Raw genomic sequence first — 19994 nt, 5'->3', positions numbered from 1 at the left:
TGCAGTCAACATTTACAGCAGTCAAATGACTGAAGTTAATTACATCCTAGCTGTGAGGGCTTCCAATTATTTGCTGTGTACTCTGAAGAAGATGGTGAGGAGATGTAGACATTAATGTTATGGTTTAGAAAAGGCCAATCTGAGCAATCAAATCATATGAGAGTTATTCAGCCAAGGTGATTCATGTGACTGACTGTGGAAAATCCAAACACTATACTGTGCCAAAACTTTGAGTCCTATCTCATCACAGTAGTTTGGGAATGTAAGATGTGCAGTGTTCTGACTCTAACACAGTTACTCTGGTTTATTGAACGCAGAAGCGTCTTGAAAACATTTCTTTATCTACTTTCAAAATAAATATGTCAGATCTTTCTATGAAATTATCTGATTTCGTGGCCTGAATATTGTTTTGTTCAAAACATACAAAGCCTGTGTACACACCAGAAACTTTTCAGGATCAGCTCCTCCGGCTTGCCCAACGAAGACCCCGGCACCAGCCTCCAGCTCCATTTCATCAGGAGACCTCTCAATACGCATCACCTGAGGGTCGATGTCACAGTTGAGGTAGAACATCACCTTCTCATCCCTCACAGCGATGGCAAAACGAGTCCAGGTATCCTTCATGGAAGGTACACGGAACCTGGCTCCCTCATACGAGCGCTGTGAGTCGGGCTCTGTGTAGTACAGGATGACATTTTGGCTGCCGCCCTCCACGGCTGACAGTTTAACACCCACATACATAATCTGCTGTGAGGCATCTGTGACGGAGAAGATGACACCTCCCCTGTCAGAAGTGGGTTTCAGGTTGAAGATGAGGGCGAAGTCTCTGTAGAATGGGCTTGGCAGGTGGGCACGGGCAAGCTGACCCGTGTTGGCATCAGGACCAAAGACATAGCCAGGGCTGTTGTCGGGCCCGTAGACCTGGGTGATCTCACTTGGAGGAGGATCCCCAATCAGCTGTAGCAGGGAGACACCACTGTCTTCTAGAAGGGGAGAGAAAGAAGATGTGAGGCCACAATATGTATAAAATATATTGGAGGTTAGAAGGGAAGGCTGCATGGCAGGGCAAATGTTAGACAAGGCTGTATTATACTGTTGGGGTTAACTTAAAGTGAATGTGCCGGATGGATGCAGGAACAACCGCTGTTACTGCATGGCTCTGTTGCACTAGAACAAAATCTGTACTATAATTGGTCAATGATTTGTTCCCTTTGACATTTCTTTACACGTAAATGCAAAGTTACCCAAACAACCTCTGACCAAACTAAGACTTTATGAGAAGTAAAGAGAAGTCGAAGCATCTGCTCAGGGGACCTTGAACAAACAAACCGTTTTATAACTTCTAAACCAAAATATGGAAAATATCAACATGCCCAAAAAAAGGCAAAGGTTAGATCATGTGTGACTAATAAAAGACGATCACTTTAACATCGCAAGGCCTGTATAAGACAAAACCAGCCAAACTTCTACTTCCTAAACTGAAGGGAGATGTAAAGACATAGTCGAGAAAATACAGAACAAGATGTGACTTGAGAGTTGATACATTTATCAGCTTTAACAGCTCCAAACTTAAATGTAAGTCCATATGTGTTAACAATAAAATGTGTTGTATTTATCTGAAAAAAAATATATATATTTAGTTATATATATTATATTATGATATAGCCTCTTTATTTAACGTAGTAATAAAAAAGTCAGAAACAAGAGAGACAAAAATGTGCAGAGCCCGAGCCACTATATATGACCTCTGTAAAACTATGACAGAAAATTGCATCAAGCTTCTTGTGTGCATTTAAAAATGGTGATCAGTCCTCTACGAGCAGAAAAGCATAAAGATCTATACATCAAATTCCTGAAGACACCAAAAAGCAACAGAAAAAAGAAACTCTTCCGACTTGTGTGACATCTGCTAAATGTCACTGCTCCAGGGCACACAGGGACCAACAGCTGGGCCTCCTGCATATCTCTACTCACTCTTCCATCACCCTGGGTGACTCTGGCGAGGTCAGTGCATAATAATTGAGGCTTTTAGGGAATACAAGAGACATGAAGAGCTGTGTATACATCCATATTGTGGAGATGGTTGTTCTTTTACTAGGCACCAAACTTCAGACTAAACCTTTCTGCTTCGATTGAAAATGACGTTCACAAATCAGAAACAAAACAAAAAAAAAATGCTGTTTTGGGAAAACACATGACATAGTTTCTGGTGCTTTGAAGAAATGCTTTGGTTTACCACCTGGTGACTAATGTGCGAGCACTACTGCTCGGTTCAAAGCCTCCCCACTGCCCTGAGTGCTGGAGATCAGCAGGGTTTGCAGTTGCCTTTGCTGAAAGCTTAAAGACACAAGGTGTTTAGCTGAACCCGAGGTCCTGCTTTGTGTTGTACAACCACAAACATGAATCTAAATATTCAGCTGTCCAAGAACTAAAGATGCTTTCATTTGAGTCTGAGCTAACAGAGAGCCCAGTCAAGCTGTACAAGACAGCAATAAAACATTTTTCTGAGGATTCATCACTAAACTGTTTTTACATTGTAATGTCTACTTATTTAATCATACACTTGTCACCAAAATATATAAATACAAAGACGTGCCAGAGATACCTACCAAATCTGCAATGTATGACATAAATGCAAAAAAAGTTGAAAAGTCTTACACGATACAAAATGTCCTACATTAGCTGACTGTAGAAATTATATAATATCCCACATGGCATATATTAGCAGGAAAAAGAAAGATTAAAAGATGGCTGATAGTTGGATATGAATATCTTTTAAAAGCCTGTCATAAAACAAATAAGCGTAATCATGAAATGACAAATGCAAAAAGATACAAAGGGTTCAGAACACTTTACGTAGACTGTAGATCCCTGGCTCCTGCATGGATGGCAGTAACCAATAATGTCATAGACACCAGGCCAACCAGATGTTAACTCTGATAAAGTCAAAATGAGAAACCTCATGGGTCTCCTCAGCAGGCCTGTGCTCACATGTCTGAACCAGGCTCCCACTTAGGGGCACAATCTCTGCCAGAATCGGGTTGAAAAAGACACTTGGAGAAAAAAACCTCTAGTAAGTCAGTGGTCAAATTTATCAAGTGGGGAAGCACGCCATTTTAATTTGTAATCCTCCTATTACAGGTGCTGAAGCTGACGTGAGCCATTTTTTAAATAGAAACCGTCCATGACTGAGCATGTGTCATAACTCTTGAAAAGTTATTTTGTGAAAAATAATGATTGTACTGAGAAAATGTCTCTAATAGCTGCACTTTACTTTCTTCAACAACTTGCAAGAAACACGCAGAATTAGCAGCTGGTCATAAAAATATGTGATTTATGTGCAGATTAAACTTCAAGGTCTGTAATAAGTTGGAATGTAAGAAACATCTCTGAAACAGAACCTGATTGTGTGTCAGCTTCAGCATGTATGGCCACCTCTTTCACCTTTAATTCAAACATCTGATTTCCTTATGAATGAAATGCTGAAATGAACAGCAGACATCCTCACATCTGCACTCCTGTTACAAGCTTCCCAAACCCCTCATTAGTGAGACATCTCACCTATTAGTCATCACTCACGGCAACCAGATGTGCACTCTTTTAGACTATGTTCAGAATTTAACTGAAAGAAGAGACATCCATGTGAACCAGACGATGATCTACTAAATGAATTTGCTATAAATCTAAAAAAAAAAAAAGGTATCCTAGTGTAATTGAGGCAGATGCTGTTAAGAAAAAGAAAGCGAGTAAATATAAATAGAGACAATTTCATTACCGGATCTAAAGCATATGAAAAGGTTTGACCTGCTTTAGGCTTGCAAAGGAATGCTTTTGCTGTCTGTTCAATGTGCCTGCATTGTCAGCAAAGGACGAGTGAGTCATTCCTTCTCAGAGATCAAAAATTGTTGGGTATACAAAGAGTTCGCCATTAGCATTTTAAGTGCAATCTCAATTCAGGTTTTCCAAATAGCTTTTGTTAGCCACAGACAGCTTCAAGGCCAGTTAGCCATAGAAAGGGGTTGTTGATGAATGGAGCGGTGCTGGGTTTATGGTGCTAGTTTGTCTTGTCAAGAAGGCCGCTTGCTGACCAGGAACGCTAGTCTTTTTCATTTTCTAACATTCCAGGATGGGGTACCAGAGTTTGTGATACCCTGTTGTTAAAGCTGTATATACAGTGTAAGAATGTATATACAGCTTTGGGAAGTACAGGATCCTGTATAATCCATGAGAAAACATTTGAACATCTGGACAGTCCGAGAAAACCTTGTGGTTTCTCTGACTATGCTCCATCACCATTTAAAACATCCCTTGAGGCCTGCTGACAAGGGCAATGATCTTTCCCTTCAATCTGCAAAAATTCTGGTCAGTGGTCTGACCTGGGTTTGGGGTGTCAGAGTTCTCCTCTGGGGACATTAAATTAACATCCCAACATAAACTGTCTGTCATCTAACTGATTTAAAAGTGAAGTCAATTAAATTTGGTCATGATATGGTGGTTGTGTTTTCTTTCTGCTTATTTGAGCCCTGTTTGATCTTGCGGTTTCATGTATATCTAGCCTAGTTAGTGGTTGAAGAATGTCATTTGTAATGGTGCTCAACACCATGAATAAACTGTCCTTTCTTTCTGCAAAGGATGTTCTGTGAACCTCTGGGAAGATTTGCCAGAATCTTTGACCTGATGATGCAGAATGTTTGGAAAAAGATATCAAACCAAAAAAACCACATCATAGTCCAGGAAGGAGATTTTATGTTGGCTCGCTCTGAAGACTGAGCTGTAATTCTCAAACCACAAAGAGGAAGATGGGTCTACCACAAGCTGTGCACTTTACTCTTTGGGGAAGGAGTAATATGATACTGTTCAAGCTCTCTACCTGTAAGAGACAAACTTTTAAGGGAAGGTGCAGGGTTTAAACAAACCCATTGTTACATACTGATAGTTCACAGCACAGTGGAAAGGTCTCCAAAGAGGTATAGAGCTTATTCAGACCGCTGAGACAGCACTGCTCTCCTTCAAAAACTGTTAAAAACATCTTAAGAGTGTCAGAATTAGCCTATTATCCAACTTGAAGCATCGCTGTGCTTCAGTACTGTTTTGCAACACTGCCTCATCAGTTCTTATTTGGATTAGTGCAACACAAACCAGAGGGGGCAACAAGTTTCTGGCAGCAAAGAAGTCAGACTACACTGTGCCCATAATTGGAACCCCCCCCCCCGGAGAGCCAGCTCAAAATGATTCCTTGGCAAGCAGCACACTGAAGAACTGAAGCCAACTTTGGGCTTTTCTGTCATGAGATACAATATCAATCTCGGCTCAATGGAACCAACCGTGCTACAAATCAGTGTCAGACCACCAAAAGGGTGAACATGCTACAAAAGATGAATTACGTGTACACATGCATTCAGATACCAAGAAGGGTGTACATCTTAACAGGAAAACATCATGTTCATGTTTTTCTATTTCTTTCCTTTCCCTTCCCTTTCATTTAGACCACCGCAGAGGTGACCAGTGACAAGATTTCATTTAATTCAATTAAACAGCCTAAACTGACAGAGAGTAATGAAGTTTCTCATACAGGATAAAGTTTTACCATCAGGAACTAACCAAAATAAATTGCAGTTGACCTCTAGACCCTGATATGAATGACTGCTCATCTTTCAAGCAGGAGACCGGTAACCATGGAAAAACATCATTAAAAGGCCTATTGTGCCCTAACAATCCTGTTTTACCACAGGGGTAGCCCCTGTGGCTAAAGGATCACATCTAACAGATTTCTTACAAAGTTACCATGCGCACACTGATATCTCTGCAATCTTCCCACAGTAATCTCCCACAAACACACATGTTTAGGCTACATACAAATATTTTAGTGTAGAAACTGTTTCATTGTGTTTCTTTTTCCATGTCGTTGGCCCGCTTTCATCCGCAGAATGCCAACCAAAAAGATGTAAGTATATCATGAGACATTCTTGAATGACAGGTCATATATAAATGATGTAGGAGTAGCGTAGAATAAGGGTCCAAATATGTCCTCCTCCCACACATCAAGCAAGATGTGCATAGTAGGGGTTCTGATTAGTGGATTTGAGAGGTCAAAGGACTCATAAGTGGGTAGATGCAATAGAAAACATTCCCAAGATAATATTATTTGGCTAATAAACTGGGAAATCAGGCATTTTGACTTCAGGGCACACATTTTTACGGAGCTCTGTGAGCAACACACTTATCTTGGTCATATATGTGTGACCTCGTTCAACTTTGAGCTAAAGTCCACTAACTTGTTAACCACTTTACAAAAATTACCAGTACGACAACTGACTACTGCAGTTATTGGCATAGGCACATTAGGCATTTTGTTGACAGAAAACACGTGGGGGTTAGATAGTCAACATTTAATTGACTCTGAAATGTATCAGTCATCTTCAGGACTTGGTGGGGCCATTAGACCTCACAGGGACAGAGTAACCCGATAGCGAAATAATTTGTTACGAGTCTATTTAGCCCTCAGGGTTTTATCTCAACCATCGTTGTAACAAACTCTGTCTGTTAGTAGATTGTTAAGACCACTGTGTTTGAATGAGTGATACCAGATGGTCTTGACTGTGTTGTTTTTTGTTTTTTTTGTCTATCCCAGAATGATTTAGAGTAACTGAAAGCACTTGAGTGATACCTTGAGGCACAAGCATGTTTTGGTGGTAAACCAGCTTCTGGAGAAACTATAAAACCTGTCTTTGGGGTATAAAGATGGCAACAAGATCATAACTTTTTCATTTGCCTAAGGTCTATGTGCAATGTCAAATACTGCAAAGTCTAGAAGCTATAACATATAACTTGATCTTGTTTGAGCTCTGGAAGAGATAAAAACACCTTTCACACCTTATTTAACATTTACATCAAACAACTGAAGCGTGAAGCTAGGCAGGAAGAAACAGAAAAGCCAACACTACACTTTTGTAACACTTAAAACATATTAACCCTAAATCTTGTTTAAACATGTTTAAACCATTGAAACAACTATTATTTGACCCTAGATGTGTCTCTTAGCTCTGGAACAACAGACAACTTGTCCACTCATGTCTATCAATGAAGCAGCCTGTCAGAAAGATAGCAAAGCGGTAAACAGACAGTCTTGAACTATCAGTGATATGAACTGAGAGTGCAGGACAGGACAGCAGCCTAGTTAAAGGGATTAGGCTTCAAAGCAATTCATAATTTGTGGGGTGAAGTTCATTTGCAAAAATAGATTTTCTCATGTTCGATTGTTTGATGTAGAACTAAGGATATGGGTTCTCACATGAATCAGTACTCACCAGTAGCAGTAAACATATGAGTCATTTTCTCCATCATTTTTTTTAGTCACCAAGGGCAAACATTTTATTTATTTATTAGTTTAGGAGCACATACTCAAATGCACGTGGGTCCTATAAATTTTTTTGTATTATATCAATTTAACCATAAATTACCATATAACTACTAGATGTAAAACCTTAATTAAATGTATAACCCTTCATTTTTTACACTCGTGTTTGAAAGATTAATTTCAAACCACAAATGAACGGCTTCTTCAACAAGTTATTTAATTACAACAACTAGATTATCTACATCACTCCAAATCAGATATAAACAAGTGCATTAAGTGGTGATTCATTTCTTTTACTTTAAAAGTTTCCCCTGTTAAAATATGTTACCCAAGTACATTTGTCATGAATACTTTTAACTAGTACAGCTATATGAGTTGACAACCCAATGAAAACCATTGATACAAACATGACTGCTTCCCATGCATGACATCCTTATGAAATGCACACCAAACTGCCTGCAAGCAACTAACTGTCAAAAGAGACATGCAATTCTACATGCTAAATTATGTACCGTATTTCATGCTCAACTTGTTTACAGAAGATGGGCCTCTCTTTCTGCTTGCAATTTCAGATGTGTTAAGGCTAATATAAAAAGCAAACACAGCTACAGTACAATTTTCTCAGTATCAAAAAAACAAAACAAACAATCATGCCAATCATCATCACATTTTATGTATGTCTGTTGATGTATTGGCTTTTTTTCTGGGATAAGATACAGAATGTATATAGAGGAAATGTACCTCAGTTGGTTTTATAATAAACCACAAACCCACTGAACTCTCTCTCTATCTCTCTATCTGTGTGTGTGTGTGTGTGTGTGTGTGTGTGTATAAATGATTTACCTTCAAGTAGTAATTGACATGCAATCCAAAGGATAAGGGAAACACATACATGCAACATTAAGGAGGGCTGGCACCATGCTTGTTAGGCTGTAGCCAGAACATGAAACATGCTTATTTATCTCCTAAACCATTTTGCTGTGCATGGAACCCAATATATTGTTAATGTCTTTGACTGTGCTGACAGGGATAAATGTCAGTTTCTTGGGTGGGTATTAGGGAGTGGGTGGTAAGACCAGACAAACTGGGAGTATGGATATTGAAAACTGGTTCAAAATGAATCCCAAAACTAAGATTCATTTGAACCAGTGATTACCTTTCTGGTTTCTAACTGACAAGCACTGATACCCATCATCCTCCTCGTCTGGTAGAGTGTGGCACTCCACAGGGAGGCGTCCCTCATCCAAGAGTGTCCAGCAACTGTCCCGCAAGACTTCGCAGAAACTCCGGCAAGGCAGCGAGACCAGAGAGCCACACTTTGGTACCAAGAGAAGGCAGAAAAACCACTCCAAACTATGGTGGCAACGTGACCTCAATAGCCATTCCCAATTGTTAAGGAGTACCTGGACTTCCTCCACAGTGCTCTGGTTGAGGTAATTGGGGACAACAAACTGTTCCCCAACCATGGAGGAGCAGAAAGGAAGAGCGGTATCTATCAACAAACATTGTGGTGATTCTACAGCCAGTTCTACAGCTGTCTGACTAATTAAAGTTGCTTGGCTAGGCTCTTTCTCACTTATTGATGCTTTAGTAGCATCTGAGATGTGACCAATTTGTCTGGTCGTCCCTTTCTGGCTAGCTACTGGTGCCTGACTTGGCACTTGAGGTTGGGTAGCTATGTGTCTTGAGGTGGTGTCTGGTTTCTTGCTAGTTGTTTGTAGTTGGGTAATTAATTTGGGGGTATTGGTTGGCATTTGGGCTGTAGAAAGTGCCTGTCTAGTCAAAGAAATTTGTATAGTCTGTAACACTTGGTTAGGCAAAGCTTTGTGCTTAGCTATTGATTCACTATCTAGTAACTGAGTAACTTCCAGTAGCTTGTTGTCCTTCGTTACCTGGGTAGTGTCGACAAAATTGTTCCCAACAATTAAGGTTTGTAAATCTCCTGGGGTGGAGTTTTCATGGGTATACTTTGTTAAATTAAAGTCATTAGCATTCCAACTAACGTTACTGTGTCTATGTACTCTGGTTTTACTGGGGACTTTGACAGAATAATCTGACTTTGTGCTAAGATTATGGTCCTCATCTTTTCCATTATGAGTAATTTTTTGACTCTTTTGAATCTTCAATTTTACCTCATTAGACTGGGACACTGCACTGCCTTCACTATCTAACCACTTATAATCAGTGGGCATGACTTCCCCGTCTTGCTTTTCCTCAGAAAACCCCTGTGTTTCAAAGCCAGATCTTAAGTTAGTTTCAGGTTGAGACCTGAATCCAGAGCCAGGCCAAAGACTTGACCCAGTGTCTGATGTCAATTCAGACCCAAGCCCAGGTCCAAGTCCTGAAACATTTTCTGTAAACCTTAAATGATCAGATCCTCCAGAACCCATACCCTTTAGTGAAGAGGTGCCATTACCAGGTTTATGTATGCGTGATGAAATCCCTGCTGGTGCCTTTTCTGATACACGTTCATTCTTGGGTTGTGTTGTAGTGGTCAGTTGAGGAGCCTGAGTGGTCTCATCCCGAGTCTGCACAACCTTTTGGATTCCATGTCCCTCATCAATTATCTCCGCTCCAACCCTTGCAATATCCTCTGATGGTGGTTCTCCACTACCTGCAGGGCTCCCAGATCCCTCATTCTCCATTGTTGGTGGCAAAGTTGTAGTACCAGTCCAGGACCAAAACCAAGCATCAGAGTAGGCCACCCACAAGGCCAACAAAAACAAAACTCCAAACTGGGTCCTCATCTTAGGTATAATGTTAAGTCTTGACCACATCCACCCACTTGATTAAGCTCCCAGAGTGAACTATGACATGTCCACACAACCACTCCACACACACTTTCCAGCTGTCTCCACAGACTCCACAAGGCAGAGAGGAAAAGTGAAGAGGAGTGCCCCATTCAAAAGAGTAAAGGGGGAGAGCAGAAGGAGGTGTGCTCTGTATTGGCTGCACTGGCAATATTTCCTCTCCTAACTCCTCCTTCCTCCTCCTTCTCCTTTTGTCACAGCAGTGAAAAGTGATCTCTCCTGCTGACTGATACCTTAGAATTACGGCAGCCTTGCCTTTCAGTGTACAATACTGATGCTTTCAGTGTTTTAGAGGAGGGCAATTTGTTCCCCTTGACTCATTCTCTTTGTTAAAGCATGATAATAAGAAAACTACACAACTTTAAAAATTGCAAAAAACTAAAGAAATTACAGTGCACACTACAGTGAACACATTAAGTTTGTTAGTTTATTTATACCAAAACTATGTAGTCATTTGAGTGGGAGCAGAAGTTGTTGTCATGTGATTTGCTGATAACCCTTGAATACTATTTTAAGGTTAATAGTTGCAGTATAAGGAGCTGCATTCCATTCCCACTGATGGATTAAAATAGTCCTATTCTACTGCAATAATAGAAACAATGATATCCTGAATGGTAAAATACATATAAACAATTCATAACCACTGTCTTTACATTAAGTTCAAACTCAATGCATTACTCATTTTATTTCTTTACCTTTGCACCCTAAACCTCATGTCTCTGCATACATTGTCTCTGCTCTACACGGTGCCATTTATTATTCAATTCAGTTAAGACCCCTGTTTTCAGTGTTCTGTGGTTACACAGTAATCCAGGACTCCCTTTCTTGTCCAGACTGGTTTCTCATACTGCCTATGTGATCAGTTGACAGAGACCCTCAACATCTGCTAATGGGAGCTTAGTGATAAAAGGAGCAGAAGGTTTGTGCAATTGTCTCACTAATAGTAGCATTTTGTGCATATAACCTCGGTTGCTGATAGAAATGAGGTCGGGTCATTTGTGCAGAGCATGCTGCCATGCCTACAAAGGTTCCAGATGTTTATGTTGAGGTGAATAAATGTCTTGACACAAGCTTGACAACTTTATCCTGTGTCTCTCTGCTATGGCCTGGGGTCACTGATGATCCAACTGAACCCTGTCTGCAAGATTATGTTTGTTTGGTCAAACAAAGGGGGGAGCGTGAGCGCCAAAGAAATTGAGAAGTAAGGTGGAAATGAAATGAAATTTCAATGAAAGAAAAATATTGTATGGAGTCTGAAAGCAGCTTCCTTTTAGGCAAACATGACTAAAAGGACTTGTGATTGCCTTAAGATGGTGTCTGTCTGACTTTTATTCACAGGATATGTTCCTTCAAGGAACAAAAAAAGATTAAATAGACTGCAAGAAGACTGCAACTTCATGAATGGATCATCCATAGCTTTCTATATTCAATTCAGTGACACAGTTCTAAAGGACTGGTTCTAGCATGATTACAGATTAGCTTACCCTCTGGGCAAGAAGGAGGCTTCTTAACCGAGCAATTGTTCACTCTAAACCTCTCAAAAATAGACTGCTTAATTATAGCGCTTGCTTTAGAAAAAAAAGAGGAACTTTCTGTGGGAAAATAACTCATTTTCATGGTGACTTTGAGGCAATACTATGCAAGAAAGACTATCATAGGTCACTTTGCATCAACCACAAGCCAACTTTTCTGTGGTCAGACAAATTGAGTGATCAAAGTCATCTTTAGTCAGTCTGTAAACCCAAATAAACACAATGTTTATAGTGACTTGGTTAATAAACCCTAGGGTAATAAACTGTCTTGTAGGTAGGTAATGATTAGCCTTAAACATCAGCTCTACCCTCCAATGGATTCACTGGTTCACTGCGTTAGGACAGGAAAGGCAGAAGAGGTTATGATGCAGAGAAATCAAGTAGTCATTAAAAAGCCTTGTCTGTTCTACATTTCCCAACTCCTGTGGGGAGTCCCACAATCATGATTTTCTCTTTTACCTTGTCCCATTGTGTTATTTTAACTGCACACGATGCCAAATCCTAACGACTCGCATAATCTCAGGAGACAATCAGACCAATTAGAGTGTTATTATCACTAAGATGACAATATATTAGCCTGAAGGCGTTTTTGCACGACAGTGAAAGAAAATAGATTTTACAGAATTTCCACATACACTTGAAACATGGGAAACATGCCAAAAGACTTGTGGGTGGTCATGCACACACCTTGTCACCTTAGAAACAGGAAATGCTCTGTTTATTTATTGAATAGTCTGACAAGGAAAAGACAGAAATTGCACCTAATGAAAGCAGCAAAGTTGCACTTTTGAAGTGACAGTTTTTTCAGCACAGGTAATCTGCACTTATCAAACTATCAACATACCTTGAACCTTGTCAGAAGTCAGTGTCTCTCTTTTCAACATCCCTTTGATGTCTATTACTGCCCGTATAGAGTAGAGCTGTGAGTCGTAATGACAGCAGAAGATTTCCTGTTTTCAAGAGTGGCATTTGTAATTGGAACAGGTAATTACAGAAAGAAAAGTTTAAACGTTTGTACTGTACGTCAAAAACAGAGGGGAGACTGGAAATGAAGGAATGGATCCCCTCTACTTTGCTGATGGTGCATCTTTTTCTGGGGAAGTCAAAGTCAAAGAGGTCAGATAAGCAGTCAGTAGAATATGTGTTTATTCATTATGTTGTTGTTTGATAGAAAATAACAGCTCAGCAACTGTTAATGATAGTGTGTGTCCGTGTGTGACTTGTGGCAAAGATGCACTTGACATCATCTTCCTTGACAACGGTATCCTGTAGTTTTGTTTTACTCAACATGTGAAGTGGTTTCTATTCTGGAGACTCCCTACTGTCTTTTATAAGAGTTTAAGAACTTCCCTGTAACCCGGTTCACATGCTGGTCACCTGTTGTGAAACTGCTGCAGAGGATCATAATCTCAGCAGGGATCTCTCGTACTCTAAAAAGGGCAGTTTGCCCAATTCCCCATTAAAAAATGGCACTTTTTTTCAGTGCTTTTGGCACCACTGATGGAATTTCATTCACCTCCACTGTATTTGGACGGCAGCAAAAGTTTTTACAGCAGGTAAAACCAAAACTATATTTACAGCTCAATACCAAGAGATAACTAGAGACACCATTATCACTTTCAATAAAAAAAAAAATTAAAAACAAAAACAAAAAAATCACATTATTATTCTGAAAATAAGTCAGACTATGAAAATGCTGACTTCATGCATTCACAGTTTTTTTTTGTTTGTTTTTTTTACTGCTTTGTTTTGTACATTTCTCTTCATTTAGAAAAAGTCCTTATTACATATTACAAAGTGGTATTCCTTATGAATTTCTGTGATGTCAGCGACCTGTGACATCCTGAGATGTTTGAGCAGGAGATGAACTGAAATTCCAGGCCTTCCTCGGTGTCTGTCCTCACAATGCGCAAACAAAAGCGTGAAACCTAAGACCAGGAATGAGTCTGAGGGCTGAGACCATCAATGGGAGGATGAATGATCGACTAATTACAACACCAACAAAACCTGCTGAACATAATCCATAGGGGCCAGAGGGGTCCAATTATCTGTCACTGCACAGGAGTATTTTATGTCATGCTGACTGTCATTCAGATATTGAATTTCATATGCATGAGTGCCAATTTCATCAGTGCTAAATATAGCTTTTGTGAATAATTTAAGACTACAAGAGCATATGTATGCAACACAATATCCTGCACAAGTGGCACTGGGAAGAGGGAAAGCATGCATTTCAAAGTAAAGCTTCGCTATAAATTTAACCCAACACTTCACAACTGTGGCTTAACATCTTAAAACATTTTATTATTTGCACTTACACATCTTAATCATTCAAAGGATCTGCAGGTCCGTAAAAGCTCTACTTTAAGGCAACGTTACGCAGCAAGTCATTTTCACCTGAAGTGTAACTGCTGTACAAACAGAGAGGCTTGAAACTAGACACATGTTACAACACAGTCTGACAGTACAAAAGCGTGAGGGCCTATTCGCTGTAGGCCGTAGAGCAGCTAGAGCGCCTTTTGGCAGCCCTCCCTGCACCTTCACTGATGTTATTTTAGCAACGGGGGTCGCTGACCTCTCGCTGTGACTCACTGTGTAGTCACCGTCTCCGCGGTTATACAAGCATTAAGCTCTGAGGCACTCAAAGCTGGGAGTTGATAATGACGCACACAAATTAGGACATCCACAGACACCACATATGGTTGACGTACATGCGCAGACACACACACACACAAACACAAACAAACTTGGGTTGCTGCAGTTGCACAGCATGTCACAGCTGAGCAGCAGTATAAACAGTAAGACACAAACAGACATAAACTCCAGTGAACATATGGCTGCAACACTCACACACTTCAACTCCCCTGCTGGAAGCTGCAGCCGTACAGCATGTGACAGGTGAGCAGCAGTGTAAACATATCTGAATTTGAATCGCCCGCAGAGATGAGGAAATGCCTTCCATGGTCTCATCTGATAACGTTTATCACCGTGCATCCACTCTCTCTATGTGCTGCATTATCCTGTTAGCAAAAAAAATCTTATCTGACCCTGTATCCCCGAGCAACAGGTTGCAACAGAGTGAATCATTGTACAGTAAAGAGACTATTCAGGGGCTTTCAGGCTAAATTTAAAGCCTGTGAAACTTGAAAACAGAGACGTTACCTTCTTTTAAAGGCACAATCAGCAAGTCATGGCCATGTATCCTTCTTGTTGCAGTTTCATGGGAATAAGTGTAATATACTGTATGTCCCTGAATGTAAACTTTACTTTCTTTTAAGTAAAAGATTAGCCTTACTAGAAGGCAACCATAGTGGCACCTGATAGAAAGACAGTCCAACACTGATCCAGTGCTGAGAGCGGAAGGTAAACCGCGTGTACATATCAGCAGTAAACATGTATGTTACACGGTTAACCTTAATTTCTCTTGGCAGCAGCAGATTGTGCTGTGAAACATATATACTTCTTCTATACCGCCACACAACACAGGACAAATTCCACGTCTGAACGAAAGAGCCTAATTCAAATGACATCTTCTCTCACATCTCTAACCAGTGAATGTGTGTCACAGCCGGAGAATGAGAGGTGGGGGGTTGGCTAACAGAATAGAGGTCAGAGGTTCACAGCTATCAGATTAGGAGGGAAAGGGGTCCTGTTTCCCACAAATAGACTTACTGCAGTCTTGGAGTGAGTGAGGCTGTGAGTGAAGAACCTTGCCTGCAGCATAAATACCTCTCGTTCAGACATGATAACTGTTGTAAACCCAAAAGTTTTCCTCAAATGTATTCTCTGTGGATGAGCTGAAGAGTATTAGAGTGCTGGATGACTGCAACACTAAGACCCACAAATGTGAAAGCTTAATGAATGACTTTTGTACCCCTTTGATGCTGGATTATTTCTGGACGCTCTCCGTCTTAAATCTTGCAGAGTAAACTGTAAAGTAACACGCTGCAATGAATATGAGGTACTCAAACCTGATTTATTCACTCAAATTCACTTGCAGTGTAGGAAAAAATTAGACTGTGTAGTTAAAAGGAGCAGAGTCCACAATTTTGGCATGACCACTACCAATTCAATCTACCATCTGTACAAGCATCTCCAACAGATCTGTAATGATCCGTTTGAATTTAAAACTTTTAGTATATTAATGCTACAGGCCATGCCAGATACTCCCAGAAGAGGTTTTCTGTCTGACCCCGTGTTCTACTCGCTAAAGCAAAATGGAGACAATCAGGGAGCCTTGCTGAATTCCTAGCCATCTGAGATGTAATGTGAGGAATCACCACAAATAGAAAAATAACAGACAAAGGTGAGGCTGCATAGAACTGCTTTTCAGTAATGTTAGCTCGTCTCAACAAAGGCATTATCATCTAGCCATCGTAGTTTAGATGAGTTCTGGTTGAATGAATCTGAATGAATGAATTACCTGACACTTTGAATTTGTTAAAAAAGTGATTGGAGACAGCCATACTACCCCCACTAAAATGAATAAAGAAGTCTACAGTACATTTTTACCCCAATGCCAAGTCCAAAAGCAGCATTAGTCCTGTGTTAGGGGATCGATATTCACTGTAATAAGTATTGATCAAGGTCTGAATCAATGAGAAACTAAGTGGTGTTCCCCTTTAAAAGTAAATTATCATTCTCTGTCAGCGACAAGTCGAACCAAAAGCCCAACCTAAACTTTGAAGAAAGTTTGAAAACAAAGTAAGCACTGATTTTTCAGTACAGTCCCGTCGAAATCCCAGCAAACACCGAACACAAGGGCGGCTTCTTGTTGAAAAGCAGTAAAAGCTACTGATTACTTTACAGACTGCTAGGCCGCATCTTTCAAGAATCATCTAGTATCCTGTGGGAAGAGACAGAAAGTCAGACAGAGCCCTGCAGGGTTCTTCGGAGTCCTGCTCAGGCAAGCAGAAACAGCTTGGCTGTCACTCTGAATAAGACACATTCCATAACAAGCGAGGAATATGTAGCCTGTGGTGCCTAAACAACAGTTACAGTATATGAAAGAGGTAGAGGGTGTACTGTGTAGAAGGGAGGCACCCGTGTTATACCATCTTTAATGTGCTGTAGAAATGTAATTTTCTCAACAAACACTATCACTTATCTAGCGGGGCAGATCAAAGCTAGACTGTCGTTCTGTACATTAATTGCACCCTGAGAATATGACAATGATACGTTCCATTTAGTTTCAAACACCATGAGATTCCCTGGTGACCAATGAGTCATTGACTCCATTATTGTTTCGTTAGCATGTAACATGTATGTTTTGGAAACAGCGACCCAATACACCAGCAAAAAAATAATGTACATTCATTTTGTGTAAATAAAGTGCAATTCTGCATATCGCTATCAAGATGGACACATTTTGCAATTTGTAATAAAGAGGGTTTTTTTAAGAAAATTTGCAGTTTTATCATCCCTCTCAGGAAATATATATGATTAGATGTTATGACTTGGAAGATGTCATAGCCAGGACATGAAATGAGAATTGAAAAGCAACTGCCTTGCAGTCATCTTTAGAAAATTCCCATTCCCAAAAGGACTACTTTGGAGACTTCTTGTGCCTCTAATGGATCCACTAATTGTGCACTGTCAAGTCAGAGTGCTCGGAAGTGTCTAAACTGTAATTGGCCCGCGGTGCCTGGGAGGTGTTATCTCAACTAACGACAGTGTTGATTTCTCTGTCTGAAACAAAACTTCCCTCACTGCTGTACATGGCGAGACAAGCTGGAATAGCACATCACTCCAATAAATATTTACCACATGATTGTTTGTTGGCTCGGAAAGAGTACTTTTACAGATGTTTTGTGAGAGTTTACATACAATCGTGGTATCGCTGCTGTCTATTAAACATGTTGGAAGGTGTTTTCTAGTAGTGTTGGGAAGGAAGCGTATTTCCACTGTTGTGCACAATCTACGAAGCTCACGAATAACAAGCAGCAGGTTAGGAAAATCTGATTGTGATAGCATTTCTGCCTGGAGTATCACAGCATCACATCCCAGTAGTGAGGCGTAGCAGTGGGGAAATAGCTCCCTCTACTGTCCACAAGGTCAGATTCCAGATGTAGTAAAATACACAATAGGCTCACTTAATCACACAGCTTTGCCTCAGTTGTCTATAATAAACGGATTAATCTTAACCTGCATTTAAAATGCAACCATGGCAGAATGAAAACAGTTTTCATCCTATTGAGCGACCCAATGAAAACAGTTAACTCTTAGTATACATGGCTGTGTTGTCTCATGAAGAATGAGACGTTAAACTACTACTCTTTGACATGCTCTTTGACATCCTTGCCGCTGCAAATGACAAAAAGCAAATTTTACTCGACAGGTGGTGCTCTCCCAACAAAAACACACCTGTGGAAAATCAAACACAGTGCTTATAAGGCCTGTCAGCGGCACCTCATGGTAGATAAGACACGTAGTCAACACTTTTTTTTTAAGGCCTGTTTTGCTTGTGCACGATTGTGTGTAGCTGGAAGGTAACAGGGAATGTATTACGCACAAACTCTGTTTAATGTGATGCTCACTAAGATAATAATCTCATTACAAGGTGTTTATTTTCATCAGCTGCACCATTGTGGTGGCCAAGCCTCAAGCAAAACTCAACACACCTGCACTGCTGATGTCACAGCACAAAGAAAAATCACAAACATGTCATCAGAGTTATTATGTTTCCTGAATGATGCGACCCGGCGATTAAGTCCTTAAAGGTGTCGGCTCTTTGACATTTAATAGCACATGAGATGATTTGCAAGAAGACATATGGCTAAATTATATAATTATCAGTATTGCCAAAGTAAATCTCTTTTCCTCTCAAGCAAGTAACTCAAAACAGATGTTCATCTCTGTGTCAAAAATACACAGAATATCTCTATGATATCCATGTATGTATCAAAGACACGAGGAGGTATGTGTTAAGGCGAGTGATTCTGCTGGTTCACTTGTGCTGTTGACCGTTTTCATCAGCAGAGGGAGACTAAATCACTGTGAGATTTATGATGGGGTTCAAAGGGACACTGACCTCATTACAGTCCAAAGCACTTAGGTCGCAGGACTGTCATGAGCATGCACACACACGCACAACACACACGGATATCAAATGAGAGACAGGCGGGGCAGACAAACAGGAAGTCCATCCAGGTCGTCAGTGGAAACGGAGCCTAAATATTTAGTTGCAATAACCTGCAGCAAAGTACTGCGTTGTAGACAAAGTTTGGATGAGTAACAGCACCTACGCTCAAGTCATTATGTGTGATACTTTAAAGGTCAACTTTAAACTTTTTTTTTTTTTAATAACTTGTAACTTTACTTATGTCAATTTCAAAGTAACATGAACTTGGTTATGCATGTAGCTGACTCCAAACGTCCACTTAAAGTTTGTTTGCTTGCATTTACAAGTAGTGAAAACCACAAAGTTTCTTACTGCATCAACAGACGTCACTCCAAAAGCTGACTGAAATAAAATATGAATGCAATGTTAAATGTGAAGACATTTTCGACAACAATTAAATAAACTGTTTAATTTACTTACTGCTAACAAAAACAGTTAAAACTTGAAGTGAACAGGGAGTAAGTAATCTATTTAATGCCTGTCTCAAACACAGTAAATGAACACAAGATAAAGCAGACAAAAACAGTACCTGTACATCATTACTTGAATTCATTACAAATCATTAAACAACATTAACAGAAACACAAAAAATGGACAAAGATCACCTGAAACTTGGCAAAAATAACCACTCGTCAAAACTCCTGCTCTGCCAAGACTTATTTTTCTGTATTCATTTTTTCATCATGTGCATGTAAGAGTTAACTTTTCTCTTCAGCCCAGTGAGTCTTTGGGTGAACTTGAAGTCTAGGGTCATCCCACTTTGACGAATCATTTACCTGCTTTCTAGGCCTGAAAAGAATGGAGAGGGACTCTCCCACACCTGGAATCCAGACACTCTGCTTGTCGAAATATGGGCAGGGTTAGGGGGTCACTGAGTTGAATGTCCCATTCAGGTTAGCTACATATTTACCACAGTAGAGCTGGGTCTGATGAATCTCATAAAAACATAAATACAATAGGCATTAAGGGGCTGCAGAAAACACATTAAATATGGTCTTATTATTCGGGATTGGTGTGTTAAAAACATTTTAATAGGGTTTTTCTTCTCACTGTGGGAGAGAACCTGGTCATTACCAGGCACCAGGTGGCTACAGGTCAGATAATTCAGCTTTTTGGCTGGAGGGTTACAAGTTTGACTTCCAAGACCAGCTGGGAAAATCTGGAATGAGGGAATA

General features: G+C 40.1%; 1 protein-coding gene across 5 annotated transcripts in view; it reads right to left on the bottom strand.

Moving 5' to 3' along the window:
• col18a1a (collagen type XVIII alpha 1 chain a) overlaps window positions 1-19994 on the bottom strand; it is a 75139-nt gene that overhangs the window by 25018 nt on the left and 30127 nt on the right. The window contains exons 1-2 of one of the 5 annotated variants that reach the window (XM_010745215.3): window positions 9774-10263; window positions 442-983 (exon numbers count right to left, since the gene is read on the bottom strand). In XM_010745215.3, the coding sequence (XP_010743517.3) occupies window positions 442-983; window positions 9774-10134 (903 nt within the window). In that variant the 5' untranslated portion in view covers window positions 10135-10263. Of the gene's footprint in view, window positions 1-441; window positions 984-9773; window positions 10264-19994 lie in introns of those variants that run through there. The other 4 variants (XM_019267006.2, XM_027285309.1, XM_027285317.1 and 1 more) reach the window with 4 other exon arrangements.

Source organism: Larimichthys crocea, chromosome I (genome assembly GCF_000972845.2).
Source record: "Larimichthys crocea isolate SSNF chromosome I, L_crocea_2.0, whole genome shotgun sequence".
Classification (NCBI taxonomy): domain Eukaryota; kingdom Metazoa; phylum Chordata; class Actinopteri; family Sciaenidae; genus Larimichthys; species Larimichthys crocea.
Note: the sequence above shows the minus strand (reverse complement) of the source record. Positions and strands in the feature narration are given on the sequence as shown.